At 29.5% G+C, this 21,502-nt stretch overlaps 1 protein-coding gene across 1 annotated transcript in view; it reads left to right on the plus strand.

Moving 5' to 3' along the window:
- Positions 1-369: 369 nt before the first annotated feature.
- The window catches only part of LOC119609621, a 231,847-nt gene continuing 210,714 nt past the window's right edge, over positions 370-21,502 (plus strand). The window contains exon 1 of the mRNA XM_037964469.1: positions 370-582. Within this exon, the coding sequence (XP_037820397.1) occupies positions 370-582 (213 nt within the window). The remainder of the gene's footprint in view (positions 583-21,502) is intronic.

A 21,502-nucleotide genomic window follows, 5' to 3' on the forward strand; every position in this document is an offset into this window, starting at 1 on the left:
GAATAAATGAAAAGATGATAAGAAATTGGGTAGATGGTAACATTTGGTATAAAAAATTCCAAAAAGAAAAACCTCGATTATCGATAAAAAATACGAAAAACGTCTTAACTTTTTAAAGAATTGGCTTAATAATATACCAAAGCTTCAATAGCTTTACCGAAGGCAATACACAAACAAACTATTGCGAAGAATGTGTAAATAACAATGATGACGAAATTTCGCCCGTATCATATCCAAATTTTATGTCTACAATAAAAGAACAAAATATTTCCTTATTTAAGCCAAGGAATGATATGTGTGACACTTTCATATGAAACTAAAAATATAAGTGACGATAAATATAACAAACATAGATCAGAAATAAATGACATGAGAGCAGAAAAAGAAAGCGATATTGAAAATACCAAGTGTAAATTGTGTTTGTTATTATGTATGGATGTGCAAGCTGTTAAATTGTTACCCCAAACAAATGCAAGTGCTTCATATTATGAAATGAAATTACAGGTGCATAATTTCACCATTTATGATATTATTAGTCATGATTCCGATAATTATATCTGGGACGAATCGGAAGGCAATCTTGTAGCTTCAACTTTTACCACATGTATCAGAAAACATCTAAAGAAATGTATAATTCAGTCGCCAGATATTCACCACATTATTATATATTCCGATGGAAGTTTTTATCAAAATCGAAATATAATACTGGCAAACGCATTGCTTTCATTATGTATAGAAAACAACATAACAATAGAGCAAAAATATTTAATCGTTGGACACACTCAAATGGAATGCGATTCAACTCACTCACGTATTCAAAGAAAAATTAATAATAAAAAAATTAACCTTCCTTCTGAATTCGTTCAGTTTGTTAAGGATTCCCGAATGTCTCCATTTCCACTTAATACCCATCACCTTTCTCATTCGTTTTTTTTTTTTTTAATTACGACACACTTTCTAAGATTTACTCCTCCATTCGTCCAGGTAAATTCTTTCTTACATACCTCTTTATGATCTGTTAATACAATAGAAACCAATGCAGAAAAAAACTGGAGATCCAACCGTCAATCAAATTCGTGCACTAGCATATGATCCGTCTGGAACTATTTATTTTAAAACAAATGTCAAAGATGAATATGCAGTAGAGTGGGTCGGTATCTATGGACAAAAAAAAGTTGTGTCAGTCACCCCCTAGGATTAAAGGTATGTTAATAACATTTCCAAAAATATAAAAAATATTTTTTGCCACGGCTAGAAATACCGCCCTTTTTGTTTTTTATATATTACGCCGCCATTTTAAGTCCGATCGTAAGATGTGATATCACTATATTTATAGCTTGACTGTAGCTATATTTCACCCTTAGAAAATTTTTTAATTCGACGTGATATTCTATGCGCGACTTCTGATATCTCGGATCCTTCCCCAAAATCTAAAATTGTGGCTATACTGGAATAAAGTACATTGAAGTATATGAACTATTAGCTTTTAAAATGCTCACTTTTATGCATAAACACCTATTTTATAGATATTTGGAAATGTTGAAGTATTTATCACCCGTTCTCACAACAAACAATTAATTTGCCAGGAAAAACAGTCGAACATTTTTTAAATGAACTATATAAAACAGAAATCCTTTTCATTTTTTCAGTTACAAACCATTTCAGATCCTTTCAAAATAGCAGAAAGTTAACTATGTATGTATATCCTGCAGCAATATAGTGGTTTAGCTATGTCCGTCCGACTGTCCGTCCGTGTAAACCTTGTAAAACTATAAGTCGCAATTTTCCAAATAATTTGATGAAAATAAGCTCAAATATCTCATTTTACCAAAGGACGAAGTTGTTTAAATAAGAAATCACATTCTAGATATATTCATAACTGGTATCATATGGTCGGCCATTCCCGATTATTTTTTTAATAGTTTTTATTTCAAGAACTTCTTTAAAAATATATAACTATTTAAGAAAAGTTAATCTATCATTAAATAAATTTATTACATTTTATAAAAATTAGTATAAACATTTTTGAAAATTGTTAAAAAAAAACAAGAAACATGCAAGTAATTGTATGGTAAAAACATGAAATATTTTTATAAAGCATAACTCTTTAATTTTGCACAGATTTTTATAAAATAAAATGTTTAGTTAATATGTACCTACGTGATTTTGTTATTAATTAATAAAATTAAATGCTGAATAAAATTATCATTCTTGTGTTAAGATAAGGACAGAATGAAATTTGTGTATTGTAAATTAATTTGAAAAAATAGTTTTCGATCATATCCCTAGCAAATTAATTGTTTGTAGTTAGAACTATACAGGTATTTTTAAATACCTGTAAAATAGCTGTTTAGGCATAAAACTGAGCATTTTAAAAACCAATAGCTCATATAATTAAATATACTTTATTCCAGTATAGCCACATTTTTAGATTTTGGGGGAGGATCCGAGATATCAGAAGTCGCGCATAGAATATGATGTCGAATTAAAAAATTGTCTAAGTGTGAAATATAGCTACAGTCAAGCCATAAATATTGATATATTATATGTTACGATCGAGCTTAAAATGGCGGCGTAATATATAAAAAACAAAAAGGGCGGTATTTCTAGGCGTGGCAAAAAAATATTTTTTATATTTTTGGAAATGTTATTAACATATCTTTAATCGTAGGGGGTGACTGATTCAACTTTTTTTTCGACCCACCTTAATATGCAGTTCTTCCACAACAATTATCATAATAACGAACCTTCCCCATTACATACTCAACGATTAAACATTTCACAAAAAAAGTGGGAACATCTTAATGATCTTAAAACATTTATACCAAAAGATTGTCGTGATTTTTATACTAATTTACCGCATGAAAATGCCAAATAAAATAATACATAATGTAGTATTTTAGTATCTTCCTATTATATGAATTTCGTATAATTTCATTATTTTTTGTAAATGACTTTTTATATATTGTTATTAGTCATAAATAGTTGAAAATAAAATGAATTAAAAATATAAAAATGTATATTTAATATAATTTATGAAAGTTGGAAAATATCTCTTAAAAATTAACTTATATAATTTTTAATATAATTTTTTTTTTTTTATATTTAATATAATTTATGAAAGTTGGAAAATATCTCTTAAAAATTAACTTATATAATTTTTTTAATGTAACTTACGCCTTTTTTGATTTCAGAAAAAAACAAGTTTTCAAAGGCGTAAGTTTCATATCTCGGAAAGTGGCACAAAAACTGGAAATTTTGTTTCATATAATAATTTCCTAATACAAATTAAGCTTAACTGAGAAAATGATAAAAAAATTGGCTTATTTTCCACTTTATAAAGTCTTTTGCTTCTCCTGTAAAATTTGTTTAATGTGAGTTAGGGCTTTTTGGATTTCATATGACGATATGTAACATTATAATCTACAAAAACATTTAAATATTAAAGGTAAAAAGTACAATTTATCCATTGTCAACCAAGGCTAGTATTTTCATGCACTAAAAAATGAAAAATATGCATGTTAATGCACTATAAAATGGGAAAATATGCACTAAAAATGTGGAAAATATGCACCAAAAAATATTTCCTTGTGAAATTTATTTATTATACCCTCCACCACAATCAGTGGTGATAGAGGGCATATATAACATTGTCATTCCGTGTTTAACATCAAGAAATATTCATCTGAGACCCAACAAAGTATATATATTCTGGGTCCTTATCAAATTCTGAGTCGATTTAGCTATGTCCGTCTGTTTGTGTAAAACACGCTCACGATAAAACGAAGCAATAAAATTTAACCAAATTCACCCAAAATGTTCTTCATTCCTATGTGGCTTGGCATTGAAAATGAGCAAAATCGGTTATGAATCGAAATTTAAAACAACTCTTAAAAAAATAAGCATTTTGTACACATTCTGATTGATTCCATAAAAATCATCATACATTCGTTTCTACACAAGAGCTTGATTTTTGCTGAAAATTGCCAGAATCGGTCCACAATTTCATATACCTCCCATACAAAAGTACATATTCCCGGAAAATGGTTTTTTTTAATAACTTCCGTCACAATGTTGATATCTTCACAAAATTTTACAAATTAAAATCTTGTCAATAGAATTCATTCAGAGAAAAAATATGCATATAAATAAAATACCCACATATATTTTATCCCAGCTAGCAAATTTTGAAATTTTTGATCACATTCGAGTCATTTATGACTCTTCTGCACGATTAAAATGATTATATATGCGCTCATTTTCTGATCATAAATGATACATTCGTCGGGAGAAAATGGTACACTACCCGCGACTCTTCTAAATGAGTCATATATGAGCCCCACTTCTGATCAATTATGACTATTTTTTTAATCTTTTTTGAGTCATTAATGAGCCAAATAACTGGTCGGTTTTGAGTTATTTCCGAATCATATTATAGTCATTTTTGAGTATTTTCTGAGTAATTTTTATGTTTGTTACAGACAAATACAATACAACAGAAAACTGTTTTTGATCTTCCGATTGCGCGAAATATAACTACAAACTAAATTTATAAACAATCATATTTCAAACACCTGGATGACCTATTTATGATTGGTATACATTTTGTTATTGTTTTTCAAATAAATCAGATTTCAAACATTAATTGGATTATTTAGACTTAGTTTAGTGATTAGTCGCCCAACTATCTTTCGTAGAAGATCATTAAACACAGAAAATTATTATAATTAAAGCATAATATAATTTCAATTTCCTTGACAGAAAATCGACTTTATAAATATCACACAAATTCAAATACTTATACATTTAATTTTATAAACGAAATGAGAATTATATCAACTCATTTTAGGCCACACAAAATGTTTTGCTAACTCTTCCAAAAGAGTATTTTCTGAGCCCCATTTCTAATCAGTTTCGACTCATTTTTGAATCGTTTTTGAGTCATTTTTAAGTGTAAGTGTTGCTATTTCATTACATACAAAAACAATTACATAAGGAACAATTTTAGATCTTCCAACTGTTAGAAATATGACCACAAAATAAATTTTTAAAAATAATCATATTTTAAACACCAAGATGATAAATTTATGATTGCTATACATTTTGTTATTTTTTTCAAATATTCAGTTTTCAATCATATATCGGGATCATTTTCGAGTCATTTTTTAAGCGCTCAACTTATTAATCACTTTTAGGTCATCAAAAGGAGTCAAAAATGACTCAGTTTACTTATTAATCATCCAACAATCTTCCAAATGCTAGCTGGGATATTGCTTGCCTATAATATCAAAATATTTTCCTACACAAATTATTCGTAGTAAAAAATATTCAAGCCATGTAGGCAAAAATGTACGAACTTGAAATGTGCGCAAGCAGAGCATATATGTATGTGACGACGAAAATACTAAATAAAACGATATGTTGGAATTGATTGATTATAAAATGTGAGGAATGTATGCAAAAATAACCAAATATTAATTATAAAACGTCTGTAGCTATGTTTGTATAAATGTTTAATGTACATATATCAAATTAATGTTTAATTTGTATGTGGAGTATTAAAATGTATTTATTTGTATTGATTGTAAAAGAAAAAAATTTATATAATTAGAAAATATATGTGAAGATGCAAAAAATACAATTAAGTTTTTACATGAAATGACAATTATATTTGTGAGTAGGTAATTAATTATTTTTTGTGGATATTAAATGTAAAATTTTAATTTATTCGTGTTGATTGTATCAGGAGAACAAAAAAATTAGTAAGTTGCATTAAAAAGTGGTTGTTTAGAAAAAACGATCTAGATTTTTACAGGAAATATTAGAGCCCTGCATGAGTAACTCTATTTGCTACACACAATGAGTGACTCATTGTCTTGCACTCAACTCATTATTTGTTTAGAATAGTATTTACAAAGTTTTGTTATTCTCAAACGTTGTGAGTACTATCAAGTGAATGTGCAACTACATTCAAATCGAGTGAGTAAACAATTTGTTTGTGTTAAAACAATACAAAATAGATTGTTTGAATCGAATGAATCGATTCAAACTTTTTCTTGAATAAATGGTGAAAATTTTGAATGCTGTTAAAACTAGTTCCCGTAGCCCGAATTCGCTGAAATTTGGTAGTCTTGAGTACAATTGATGAGAACATAATATTATGTTCGAATATTCGAAATTAAGTTCGAAAATTCGAAGTTATGTTCGAAAAAATTTTTATGCTTTTAAATTATTCTTTGAGTCCAAAAAACTAAAAAAAAAATTTTTCGAAAATTCGATCTCATGTTCGAAAAAATTTAAAGCTGATAAAACCAGTTTCCGTGGACCAAATTGGCTGAAATTTGGGAGTGTTAAGTACAGATGATGACGCTACTATATTATCTTCGACTATTCGAAATTAAATTCGAATATTCGAAGTAATATTCGAAAAATCTGTTAATTTGTCGAACCTGATTTTTTTTTTTTGCTTTCACTCGATTCACTCACTGTATAGAACTTGAATTGAATCACACAAATACTCTCATTACTTGTATCGTTTGAACTGAGTATTGTCTAACACTCATTATTTTTAAATATACTATTCATTTCATTCATAAAACAATGAGTGAGTCAAACACAGTGTTTGAAAAAAATCAAATGTTTTAATTTATTATTTAAGTCACTCATGCAGGGCTCTAGGAAATATGTATGCACATTAGAGTGACTGCAAAAAGTCGATGTTGGAATCTTGTTCGTCTTAACCCCACAAAATGATTCCCCTTTCCAGATATTGAGATAGCCGAAATTTGATTAATAAACGTTAACACTTGCCGCTCGTCGCTCAAAGTTTGAAAAAATCAAAATTTTTGGCCAAAAAGATATGAAGCTATAACTTCAAAACGGTAAATAGTAGAAACACGCTTAGTACCTCAAAACAAAGCTAATATTGTACTTAAAAATTTATATTATATACATAATTCTTGTTACTTTAAGGGCCAATCTTTAGGTGAAAGATTAGCGATTAAATTAAAATTAATCCTCGAAAGTTGTTTTTGAGTACTCAATTAGTTAATTTTGTTTGCAAGTTTAAGCGCCCAATGGAGATGGTTTAAACTTGAGCAAAAAATTAAAATGTGTAAACAGCTGATGCAAAAAAAAATAATAAAATTTTTATAAAAATAAACATTAAAATGTTCTATTTATTGATTAGTATAAATTACGGGCACTTCAAAATAATTTTTTTTTGTTTTAAATTTAAGTTTTCATTAATTTTCATATTAAATTTAAATTGTCTTCTTCTTTTTTAAAAAACATGCATTGTTTTGATAACAAACAACGTTTTCTGTTGTTTTGTATGGCAACACTGCGAAGTTTAGTCTTGTACTCAAAAACATCAAATGGTATTAACATCGGATTAAATTTATGTTCAGACTAGATTTTTCTACCCGGCGTTGCCCGGGGTTTTAAGTGGTTTCATAACATTATACTTAAGTATTCTCCCCTTTCCCTTTCTTCCTCATGTTTGAAAAAATGCTAAAGGTCTCTTTATGAATAAATTCACTATAATTTTTTTGTGATCTTATAAAGCTACAAATGAAATTTCATTAAAATTGAACAATATTTATAAAAGGTACCAACACAGTTCGTTTTTCTCCATTGAATTACCCAAGTTTATGTATTTTGTTTAATAAATTTTGTATCATTTCAGAAATTGATGTTGAAAATATGAGTCCTGTAGAATATTTATTATAAAAATCATGTATCTCCCCTTTCTTCCTCCCTTTTCCTCTTTAATGATGTTTTGCAAAAACTCATTACATTACTATCAAAATTACTTATTTTGCCGGTTTTCACCCATTTTCCCCCTTTTTGTCTATAATGCTCGCCAAGTATAGATCTAACTTTGTTACAAATTTTTAGAAAATCGGTCCAGCCGTTTAGGCGTGATTGACGAAAAAACAAACAAATTAACAAACAAACGAACAGACTTACAAAGAGATTTATATTATATATTAGGAATAAGGTTTTTAGGATTAGGATTTCATACAGCGATATTTAAAATTAAAGTCAGATAGGACATTTATTAAAAGAAAGTAAAAAATTCCCTTTTTTACCCACTGGATAGATGCTTTGCAAACATAGAATTCCTTTTTTTATCCGTTTTTGCCCCAATTGGGTGGGCTTCCAAAATATGCATATTTCTGATACTATAAAAAGCGCAGTTGATATAGAACAGATAAAAATTAGTCTTAAAGCACAAAAGTACTAATTTTGCCCGCTTTTTCCCCTTTTGTCATATTTCTGATACTTTAAAAAGCTTAATGGAATATATTTTGGCTTAAGCAAAGACAATAATTGGTATTTATGCCTAAAAGTACTAATTTTGACCGCTTTTCACCCAAAAAGGGGGTAATTTTTGCGCCCTTCTAGTCCAAGTTTTGAAAAACGATATAGCCTATAACACCCTCCAATGAACTACACTGAAAATAATCCATGCTCAACTTTACGAAAAAAAATCGTAACTTCTATTTTCGTAATATTTACAAACATTTCGTGTATAATACGAAATATTATTTAATAAAACCCTTTTCTATTTTTACGAAAGTACGAAAACCTTTCGTAATATTTTTTTCTTAAATTTTAGCGAAATTAAACAAAATGGCATTAATTATATTATCATTAAATAAAACTACAAAATTTTTATAAAATTTAAGAAAAAGTATAATATTATTCACGAATTATTTTCATAAAAAAATTAAAAATTCGTGTGGAGAATAATTTTGAACTAAGATTAGAAAAATTATTTTAAAATGAACAAAAATGTTTGCATAAATTAATATTTCTTAAATTTTACCATATTTATTCATAATTCACTTTTTTCAATTTATGTAAATTAATTTTTCCAAGATTATTTTGCATTATACTAAAATATTTCGTACAATTTCGTATATATTACGAAAGAATTTCGTGGTGCGAAACAACGAACTATTCGTACAATGTACGACATTTTTCGTATATATTAGGCATGGATTTTTTTCAGTGTACCTATGTTCCAAATTTTAAGAAAATGGGTCTAGCCGTTTAGGCGTGATTGACGAACAAACAAACAAACGAAATATGTAAATATTTTACATATTATGGTTAAAGAATCATAATGTACATAGATTTAGTATTTCAAAAAGATGTAAAAAAGAAAAATTGGTTGAAAAATGTGAATGTTATTAAAAATTCTCCAGGTCTTTAACGTGTCTCAGATCACTTGACTAGGAAATGCTTAAAAAAATTTAACTTATTTTGGAAAATATTCTAATAAATCTATTTTATTATATAAAATATATATATATTTACTCGAATGTAATTTTTTGTCCTTAAAAGATATCGTGAACCTGTTCTCAGCTATGATCAAAAAAATAATTTTTTACACGGCAGTTTCAAAACTCCATTTTCAGTTTTTTAAAATCTTTGTTAAACAAATTTTAATATCAAATTTTGAAATATCACCAGGGTATGTTCAATAGATTAGGGAATAAAACAGTGAAAAAACAAGTAAGAAATTATAGTCGGGCGTGGCCGACCATATAATACCCTACACCTTTGTCAAAAATATTATGTGATTTATTTGCCATAATAAAGCATTTAAGTTGAATTGTACCTTGCCTTAGATATACATACTTAAGCCGTTTATTGTTGAATAAAATTGTGGACATTTAAGTGAAATTTTGATGGGGGCTTTTCGTAGGGGCTAGGGTCATATGAGAACCTATTATTATGGAATTCGTGGGGGTCATCAAGTCTAGTATACAACTTGGTTATTGCAGCTTTTTGTCGTGCCATTTGTGCCAAATTTCATTGAATTATCTCCAAAATTGCCGTTATTTGTTAAGCTGTTTATTGTTGAATAAAATTGTGGACATTTAAGTGAAATGTTGATGGGGGCTTTTCATGGGGCTAGGGTCATATGAGAACCTATTATTATGGAATTCGTGGGGGTCATCAAGTCTAGTATACAACTTGGTTATTGCAGCTTTTTGTCGTGCCATTTGTGACAAATTTCATTGAATTATCTCCAAAATTGCGACCTGTAGTTTGATTAAAAGTTTTAAAAGCCCTATTCGGGGGGTTCAGTCGTATGGAGGCTAGGTGAAATAATGGACCGATGTTAACCATTTTCAATAGACTTTGTCTACGGTACCATAAACGAGCATGTGTCAAATTTCATTGAATTATCTCCAAAATTTCGACCTGTAGTGTGATTACAAAGTTTAAAAGCCCTATTCGAGGGATTCAGTTGAATGGGGGCTAGGTGAAATAATGGACCGATGTTAACCATTTTCAATAGGCTTCGTCCCTGGGACAATAAAAGATCATGTACCAAATTTCATTGAATTATCTTAAAAATTGCGACCTGTAGTTTGATTACAAGTTTTAAAAGCCCTATTCGAGGGGTTCTGTTGTATGGGGGCTAGGTGAAATAATGGACCGATGTTAACCATTTTCAATAGGCTTCGTCCCTGGGACAATAAAAGATCATGTACCAAATTTCATTGAATTATCTTTAAAATTGCGACCTGTAGTTTGATTACAAGGATTACAAGCCCTATTGGGGGGTTCAGTTGTATGGGGGCTAGGTGAAATAATGGACCGATCTTAACCATTTTCAATAGGCTTTGTCACTGGGACAATAGAAGATCATGTACCAAATTTCATTGAATTATCTTCAAAACTGCGACCTGTAGTTTGATTACAAGGTTTACATGGACGGACGGACGGACGGACAGACGGACGGACAGACGGACGGACAGACGGACGGACATAGCTAAATCGACTCAGAAAATGATTCTGAGCCGATTGGTATACTTTAAGGTGGGTATAGGACCAATATTATTGTGCGTTACAAACATCAGCACAAACCCAATATACCCTCCCCACTAAAGTGGTGTAGGGTATAATTAGGTCAATATTTCTTATAGTTAAACTGTACCTGCGATTTGAATTCTGTGAATTTCGCGAAAAACTAATTTTTATACCCTACACCACTTTAGTGGGGAGGGTATATTGGATTTGTGCTGATGTTTGTAACGCACAATAATATTGGTCCTATACCCACCTTAAAGTATACCAATCGGCTTAGAATCATTTTCTGAGTCGATTTAGCTATGTCCGTCCGTCCGTTTGTCCGTCCATGTAAACCTTGTAATCAAACTACAGGTCGCAATTATGAAGATAGTCCAATGAAATTTGGCACATGATCTTCTATTTTTCCAGGGACGAAGCCTATTGAAAATGGTTAATATCGGTCCATTTTCTCACCTAGCCCCCATACAACTGAACCCCCGAATAGGGCTTGTAAACATTTTAATCAAACTACAGGTCGCAATTTTGAAGATAATTCAATGAAATTTGGCAGATGATCTTCTATGGTACCGGAGACGAAGCCTACTGAAAATGGTTAACATCGGTCCATTATTTCACCTAGACCCCATACAACTGAACCCGACAAATAGGGATTTCAAATTTATAATTATGTTTAATATACTCGCATCTCGACAAAAAGCTGCAAAACCAAGTTCTGTACTAGCCTTGATGACTCTCATGAATTTTATAATCATAGGGTCTCATATGACCATAGCCCCTATACAAATCCCCCTTCAAAATTTGACTTAAATGTCCACAATTTTATTCAACAATAAATGGCTTAAGTATAATTCAAGTCAAGGTGCAATTCAACTTAAGTGCTTTATTATGAAAACAAAATCACATTTCATTTTTGTAACAGGTGTAGGGTATTATATGGTCGGCCTCGCCCGACTATAATTTCTTACTTGTTTGTAATATTTTCGAAAATATGTTCTAACTAGCTATACCCAGTGTGCTTTGCTACCCTAAAAGCAATATAAATAAAAAATCTTCTTAATAATTTTGAAGATTCTAACTGTAATGTTTTCCAGAGATGCATTTTTCCGAACGTTAATTAAGATTTTAATGTAATCGATGACAAATTAAAAAAAAATCTAATATTTTCCCAGATATAAATTTTGTATTTAATTCATATAGGGGGTGCCAAGATCCCATTGAAAGTCCGCCCGTTATTCTCTAAATGTTCACATTAATGTCAAAGATCTTCATGTAGAATTTGAAGATTCTAGCTCTAATAGTTTCTCAGATATACGAATTTTTCTATTTAATTCATATGGGAACTCACAGCCCCCAGATGAAAGTCCGCCCTTTTTTTCTCCAAAATGTTCATATGTATAATAAAGTTCTTCTTGCAATATTTGAATAATCTTGTTCTATTAGTTTCCCAGATAAGCGAAATTTTGTATTTAATTCATATGTGAGGTTCCAAGTCCCCCATTGAAAGTCCGCCCGTTATTCTCTGAATGTTCACATGAATGTCAAAGTTGTTCAATTAAAATTTGAAGATTCTAGCTCTAATAGTTTCTCAGATATAATAATTTTCCTATTTAATTTATATGGGGGCTCCAAGCCCCCCCATGACGAAAGTCCGCTCTTTTTTCTCCAAAATGTTCAGATGAATATTTAAGTTCTTAGTGCAAAATTTGAAGAATTTAGTTTTATTAGTTTCCCAGATAAACCAATTTTTGTATTTTATTAATATGGGAGGTGCTGCTCCCCTCATGGATAGTCCGCCAAATTATTTCCCAAAATGTTTACATGGATGCTAAAGTTTCTCGTGCAAATTTTTAATATTCTAACTATAATAGTTTCCAAGATAAACGAATTTTTGTATTTAATTTATATGGGAGGTGCCACGCCCCCTAATGTTAATCCGCCCACTTTTTGTCTTAAATAATTATATTGGTACTAAAGTTGCTCCGACAAAATTTGAAGACTCTAACTATTATATTATCTCAGATATACTAATTTAATATTTTCTTAATATGGGCGTGGCACGTCGCCCACATGAAATTTCAACATAAAAAGTAGCCTATAGTTCCTTCCAGACATACAGGAAGAAACTGTGAAAATTTCAGGAAAATCGGTCCAGCCGTTTAGCAGTCTATAAAGCACAAACAAACAAACAAACATACATACATACATACATACATACATACATACATACATACATACATACATACATACATACATACATACATACATACATACATACATACATACATACATACATACATACATACATACATACATACATACATACATACATACATACATACATACATACATACATACATACATACATACATACATACATACATACATACATACATACATACATACATACATACATACATACATACATACATACATACATACATACATACATACATACAAACACACTTTCATTTTTATATATATAGATTCTTTACTGTTATACATTTTAAACAAAATATTTACGGAATATTATCTCTCAAATAATATAAAATATGTAACTGAAGTTATATATAAATCGGGAAATCCTAAGGCGTAAAATTTGGAGGTCAAAGGTCAAATTTAGCAATATTTGGAAATTCTCATTAAAATATGTCGAAATATTATTTATTTGTTTGCTATATTTTCTAAAATTACAGGAATTTATATTATATGGTCCGATATTTAAAATAACAACAACAACAAGAAATAAAATTAACCCTTTATTTTTTAAAATTATATAGAGAGTTATTAAAATTGATTTATTGAACTTTGGGAATATATTGGACCCAAGAGCTTTAAATGGTTAATTTTTTGTTGTTCTTATTTAAAATATTTAATCATATATTATAAATTCTTGTAATTTTAGTTAATATAGCAAACAAACAAATAATATTTCGACATGTTTTAATGAGAATTCCCAAATATTGCTATGTTTGACCTTTGATCTCCAAATTTTACGCCTTAGGATTTCATGATTTATATATAACTTCAGGGACATATTTTATATTATCTGAGAGATAATATTCTGTAAACATTTTGTTTAAAATGTATAACAGTAAAGAATCTATATATATAAAAATGAAAGTGTGTTTGTATGTATGTATGTTTGTTTGTTTGTTTGTGCTTTATAGACTGCTAAACGGCTGGACCGATTTTCCTGAAATTTTCACAGTTTCTTCCTGTATGTCTGGAAGGAACTATAGGCTACTTTTTATGTTGAAATTTCATGTGGGCGACGTGCCACGTGACGAAATTCACAGAATTCAAATCGCTGGTACAGCTTAACTATAAGAGGTATTGACCTATTTTTTCACTGTTTTATTCCTTAATCTATTGACCATAAAAACCCTGGTGATATTTCAAAAATTTTAAAATTTGGAGTTTTGAGACTGCCGTGTAAAAATTATTTTTTTTATCGTAACTAAGAACAGGTTCATGATATCTTTTAAGGACAAGAACTTATATTCGAGTAAATATAGATATATTTTATGTAATAAAATAGATTTATTAGAATATTTTCCAAAATAAGTTAAATTTTTTTAAGCATTTCCTAGTCAAGTGATCTGAGACACGTTAATGGCCTGGGGAATTTCTAATAACATTCACATTTTTCTGTTTTAAATCTTTTTGAAATACTAAATCTATGTACATTATGATTCTGTAACAATAATATGTAAAATATTTACCTAATAGCAAAATTTATCACATAATATCAAAATATACGAAGTATGCTCCTACTGCCACTAGGTCACGTTTTTGGAGACAGAATCTGTTGTAACTCTGTTTGACTTAAAGTAACAAGAATTATGTACATAATATAAATTATGAAGTGCAATATTAGCTTTGTTTAGAGGTACTAACCGTGTTTCTGTTATTTACCGTCAAAAATTTGGATTTTTTCAAACTTTGAGCGACGAGCGGCACGTTTAACGTCTTTTAATCGAGCTCAAATTTCGGCCATCTCAATATCTGGAAAGGGGAATCATTTAGTGGGGTTAAGACAAACAAGATTCCGACATTTTTTTCTCCCCATTTAAGATCCGGTCAGTCTAATGCACATACATACATAATTGTATATGTATATAATTGTCATTTCATGTAAAAACTTAATTGTATTTTTTGCATCTTCACATATATTTTCTAATTATATAAATTTTTCTAATTATGTATATTAACTTTTACAATCAATACAAATAAATACATTTTAATACTCCACATACAAATTAAACATTAATTTAATATATGTACATTAAACATTTATACAAACATAGCTACAGACGTTTTCAATAATTTTCTAATTAATATTTGGTTATTTTTGCATACATTCCTCACATTTTATAATCTTTCAATTCCAACATAAAATGTAAAATTTTAGATAATTTCCTATATTAAATAATATCGTTTTATTTGAGCTCATCGTCACATATATGCTCTGCTTGGGCACCTTTCAAGTTCGTACATTTTTGCCTGCATGGCATGAATATTTTTTACTACGAATAATTTGTGTAGAAATATATTTTGACATTATAGGCAAGCAATATAAAATATATGTGGGTATTTTAAATATGTTAGCAAGTTGCTGCGAAATATATTGCTTATGAAAAAATTTTATATTTGTCTGTAAGCTGCAATATGCAATAGCTTGTATGGGTAAATATTATTCGCAAAAATACTACAAATATTTTAAATGGAAGCAATTAAATATTATTTGGATAAAATATGTTTACATTTTAATATTGCATACGTATGAATATGAGAAAATGTGTGCTTTGGTTAATAATATATTAGTAATTTTAATCTCTGGCTCCCATACAAGGTCCCTCCCGAAAATCACTTAAACGCACATAATTAATTACTAAATTAAGATCGGTCCATAATTGGTCATAGCTCCCACACAAGGTCCCCTCCCGAAAATCACTTAAACGCACATAACACATTACTAAATTAAGATATCCTTATAAAGTTTGGCACACGTATTGCTCATATACACACAATATTACTGTGAAACTGTTTTCCTATCGGTCCATAATTGATCGTAGCTCCCATACAAGGTCCCTTTCAGAAAAGCACTTAAAGGCACATAACTCATTACCAAATATTGATATCCATACATTTAGCACAAATATTGCTCTTATATACATAAATTACACTATAAATCGGTCCATATACGATCGGTCCATATTTGGTCATAGCTCTCATACTAGTCCCCTCTAGAAAATCACTTAAATGCACAATATTCATTGCCAAATAATGATATAGATACAGAATTTTGAAATTTTGTCTTTATATACATAATTGGTCATAGCTCCCATACAAGGTCCTTTTACGAAAATCTCTTAAACGCACATTACTCATTACCAAATTTGTTCACGATCGGTTGATAACATGGGTACGGTTGGTCCCATACAAGGTTTCCTTCAGAAAATCACTTAAACACACATTACTTATTACTAAATTACGATATATGTATGTAGATACAAAATTTGACTGAAATATAGCTTTTATGTACAGAAATTTTGCTTAAAGAATTTTTTACGATCGGTCTATAATTGGTCATATCTCCCATACTAGGTCTTGCCCATAAAAGCACTTTAACCGGATTTAACTAGTTGCATTACGAATTTGTGTAGAACAAAATTATATACAGTGGGACCTCGATTTTCCGTGATGGTCGGGACCGGAAGCATTCTGTATAATCAATTTTCCCGGTTAATTGAGTACCAATTTTTGCCGGTTTTTTAATACATATTTTGATTAATTAATAAATGGGAATTTACATATTTATATAAAAACTAAATAATTCAAGGAGAAAACAAAGAACAGAGAAAGATTTCATGTTATTTAATTTCACGGTTAAACGATGAAGAAAAATGTAAGTTGATCCAAAAACAATTAAGTCTATGCAAAAAATTTTCTTTTTCTATCCCGGATAATTAATGTTGCTAACTGTATATGTATTTTGAAAATCCTTAAATCTTTCACACACATGCTTACATGCAAAATTCCTAAGTATCGCTAAAGCATATCTTAGGGCGCTATAAAAATATAAAAGAAAATGGCGTTTGTAATGTTCAATAAATCTCGGAATTGTAACAGATTTAAGCTGTATAAATCTTGGAATTTTTCTATTTAAGACATGAGAAAAATTATTTCTACAAATATTTGATCAATTAGAAAAGTATTAGTATAAAACTAGCTGGTGGAGGGTATTTCTTTTTTCTTTTATCGTATTTAAGTAAATTTTTATAGATATTTAGAGCTTATGTTTTTGACAATGCATAGGTTCTTGATGACAGAGGTACCGCTTAATGTACTATAATCCCAATTTAACAGAATCACAATCTCGTGTCAAGTGAAAAATCGATTTGGATAAAATTTGCACCAGTACTATGGATAGTAGGCCAGACACATAGGTCCGAGATACTCGACTTTTGAAGAAGTGGGCGTGGCACCCCTCTGTTCAATTACAATATTTGTAAACATTTTAAAACAATGTCAAACGAAATTAAAAAATAAAAAATTTATTATTTAAACACAAAATATAAAAAATACATTTAAAATGTGAATATTCAACTACAAATACAAAGATTTTTATATTTTCTGAAAGCGCTCGACGAGATCTTGAAAAAACATGCTTGGACATACTACTTATCTCTTATAATAACTGCGTCCTTCCGAATATGACCTATTTTTTATCAAAACTTCAAATTTGGGCGACATGTTCTAAAATCCCAAAGCTGGGATCAGAAAACTGAAAGCAGTTTTGGAAACCTCAATATTTTTTCTATTTAATCCAAAAGTGTTTTCCCAGCCCTGAAAGAAATGTGGACCCTATGGGCAAAAAAGTAAAAATCCCATCTTTGGGATTTTCATTCCTATTATTGGGAATTGCGGGATGCCCTTTGACCTTTTCAATTTTTTTTTGCATTTTCTTATTTGAAATGACAAATTTAACAAGCGTTGAAAATTTCATTGAGTTTTGTTCATAAATAAAGATTTTGTCATATATTACATATTTGTTTAATTTCTAAAACTATGATTTATATCAAAATTTTAATAGGGTCGCAGATAGCTACAACAATTTAGTCCATATTTATCCCTTAATATCATTTTTTAGTTAGATATGGAAATTCTCGACCCTTTAAAAAATTTCAAGCCAATATCTCAATTACATTCAAAAATATGTTCATTTAAACCTGTGTTCTTTAATTTCATCTTTTTCATATTTTAGTATTAAGTATGACAGAACATACATTTGGTGTTGAATAAAATATTTGGACAATTTTTAAAAATTATTTAGTTAATTATTTTATTAAAGACTATAACATTGTATATACAATAAAAAAATTATAATTTTATTATGAGCCACGCACAACAACACCTAAATCACCCCACACAAACCACCTTTCCCGCCCACCGAAATATAAAACACAATTTAATACAATATCATCAGTTAGTATAATACCTTTTTTTATTTGAACTGTTTATCTTAAACATAATACAATTAATTCTTACAACCTACTTATATAGTTAATTCCTAACACTACTTATTTTCTATAAAATAATCTGTCATATCGTTATACATATCCAGAAGGTAATATAAGTCCTTTAAATCTTCCTTGTTTTGAGATGATATAGTTTCATAACAAATCCATCTTTTTCGCATAGTTGAAAGAACAGGATCAGAAGATAGAAGTAAACTATTAAAAATATCTTCATTCTGTGATTGCCTGGAGCATTTTCTTGAGCTGAATAGTTGAACATGCTTAAAATCTCGATTCCTCGCTTCCTGGGCATCTTCTGTTAACTCTCCAAGTGGAAGAATATTCGATTCAATTATTATTTGACCATGACACAATACTTTGTGTACTGTTGGTGTTAGTTGCCTCCATGGATACAGATATACAAGTAATTTAGAAATTTCAGATGTATATTCCCCAAATCGATTTCCATTAATTTTATGTTTACTATTCAGTGCCATTAAAATAGTGTTAACTCTTCGAAGCAACTCCTTGTCGATTCCAGTTATTTTTGAAGTAATTTCAAAATCACGAAAAAACCTTCTAGCCGTATTACCGTCATTTGTACTACCGCAACTTGGAAGTGGTTTGTCGATGTTTAATCCCGTCTGAACTTTAAATTCTTCTTGGATTCTGCTTTTTTCCGCAGCTCTCAGTTCTTTCAATTCTTCATTATTTTTTGTTGATTTAGTAAGATTCTCTGGCACACTTCTATATTTGAGGTCGTATGCGGGTCGTGTAAAAAGTAATCCAAAAATCGTATTCTGGCATGAAGTGGTGAAATTCCGAAAGACAGGACTTCTTCATTAATACTTCTGCTTTTGTTTATATTTGAGAATTGCGACTTTTTCTCATTACATATTGAGCATCTCCAGAAGGAAAAAGTTTCTGTTATGGCATTGCTGACCTTTCCATCAATCATTGTTAAGCTTAGCTGATATGATACGTTAATAGAGAATTCCTTTATTTTTATGCAAATGGGCTCCAGTGCATTTATTTCATCTTTTAAATATTCCACTAAATCTTTTGTTGTTTTCTTTGACTCCTTTATATATTCAAATCCAATGGGTCTACAAAAATTTTTTAAACCCGGAGTTGTATTGATCCATATATCTTCAAATGAATTTCCGATGCTTGACGATGATGGATTAAGGGAATATGAACGAATTCGTAATGGCACTAATGATGACATAAATACACTTTTGTAGTCTGCTATGTCCGACTTCCACAAGCTTGTTTGTATTCTGGAAGTGCTGATAAACCGTCACATCCCCACTTACACATTAAGACAACATCACAGTTATGAATTTTCCTTAGTTGGTCTTCTGAAAAGTCTGACACAATTCTTGATGCTGTGTTTTCGAGCAAAGATGATATATCAATACAAGCTTCCACATCATTAACAGCAATAGGTGATGGTAGGATAGTTTTTTTTTTCCTGGATCGCCTTGTATGATGGTAATATATTGTGTCCTTTTTCATGCAGAGCTTTCCTTAATATTTGGTACTTATTTCGACTGAGACCCAGTTCCAACATAAGCGCTATTGCTTCCTCTTCAGTATTATTTGATTGTGATGTTGGAGTTGGTATACTTTCCACAATTCGCTTAAGTCGTTTTGGTGATGCATTTGGTTTTCCTTTTTCATCATTTGAGATTGAAAAAAGGTTTTGTGTGACCCTCTTTTTTTTTGACCTTGAACATAAGTCTTCGTATGACTTGCAAGGCGCTCCTGTTGATGTGTTGTAAGTTGAGATTTCCGTAGTAGTTTCCATCCAACTACAAAATTTTAATCGAAATTTCTTTTGATTTCCATCCACAGACTTACTTTTTACATCAAAAAGTTTTAAAAAGTTTTCAATTTTGATATGCCTGTTTTGTCTACTTTTCTACTATATGTAGTTTTTATATAATTTGAAATGTCTTCAATTCTTTCTGGGCCTTTTGAAGATACACTCCATAAAACGGAACACAACTCTTCATACTTTAATGTAATCTTCATTGTAGATTTATTAAATATGGTACTTAAAATCTGAGAAGTTTACTTATATACCAATTCTTGTCATTTCCGATACAGGTATTCCAAAGTAAAAAATTACGAATTGTGTACCTATTAACATTTAGGACTATATTACTATAACCTGTAATTCAGTCACATTATCATTACCTGTATATTTTTACCTACATGATCATAAACGAAACAGAACGAATTGATCTGTCGAAAAAATTTAGTTAAAAAACAGTTATAAATTTCTAAAAATTTAAGCATAATAGGACCTTTCAATTATAAGGATAAGCAAACAAATAGAAAATAGCTAAATATAAGATTTAAATATGTTCTGTCATATTTAATACTAAAATATGAAAAATATGAAATTAAAGGATACAGGTTTAAATGAACATATTTTTGAATGTAATTGAGATATTGGCTTGAAAATTTTTGTAAAGAATCGAGAATTTCCATATCTAACTAAAAAAGATATTAAGGGATAAATATGGTCTAAATTGTTGTAGATATCTGTGACCCTATTCTAAATCTTTATTTATGAACAAAACTCAATGAAATTTTCAACGCTTGTTAAATTTGTCATTTCAAATAAGAAAATGCAAAAGAAAAATTGAAAAGGGCATCCCGCAATTCCCAAAAATAGGAATGAAAATCCCAAAAATGGGATTTTTACTTTTTTGCCCATAGGGTCCACATTTCTTTCAGGGCTGGGAAAATACTTTTGGAGTAAATTGAAAACATATTGAGGTTTCCAAAACTGCTTTCAGTTTTCTGATCCCAGCTTTGGGATTTTAGAACATGTCGCCCAAAGTTGAAGTTTTGATAAAAAATAGGTCATATTCGGAAGGACGCAGTGGCAACATTTTCAAAAAATAGGACAAGTTTTTTACGCCAAAGCGTTCTGCGTAAAGATACCTTTTAGAAAACTATAAAATTGTTATATGTTCTTAAAGAAAATTTTATTTTATTAATAAAAGAGTTAAGACAAATTTTTGGCAAAAAAAAAAAAAACGGCAAAAATCTAAAATTTTTTGAATTTTTAAATTAAAAAACGTATATTTTTGGATCTCTAAATGATATTGATCTGAAATTTTTTGTATATT

The sequence above is a fragment of the Lucilia sericata genome, unplaced genomic scaffold (genome assembly GCF_015586225.1).
Source record: "Lucilia sericata isolate MDLA Ls3-8-SP2 unplaced genomic scaffold, ASM1558622v1 Contig000024F_arrow, whole genome shotgun sequence".
Lineage (NCBI taxonomy): Eukaryota > Metazoa > Arthropoda > Insecta > Diptera > Calliphoridae > Lucilia > Lucilia sericata.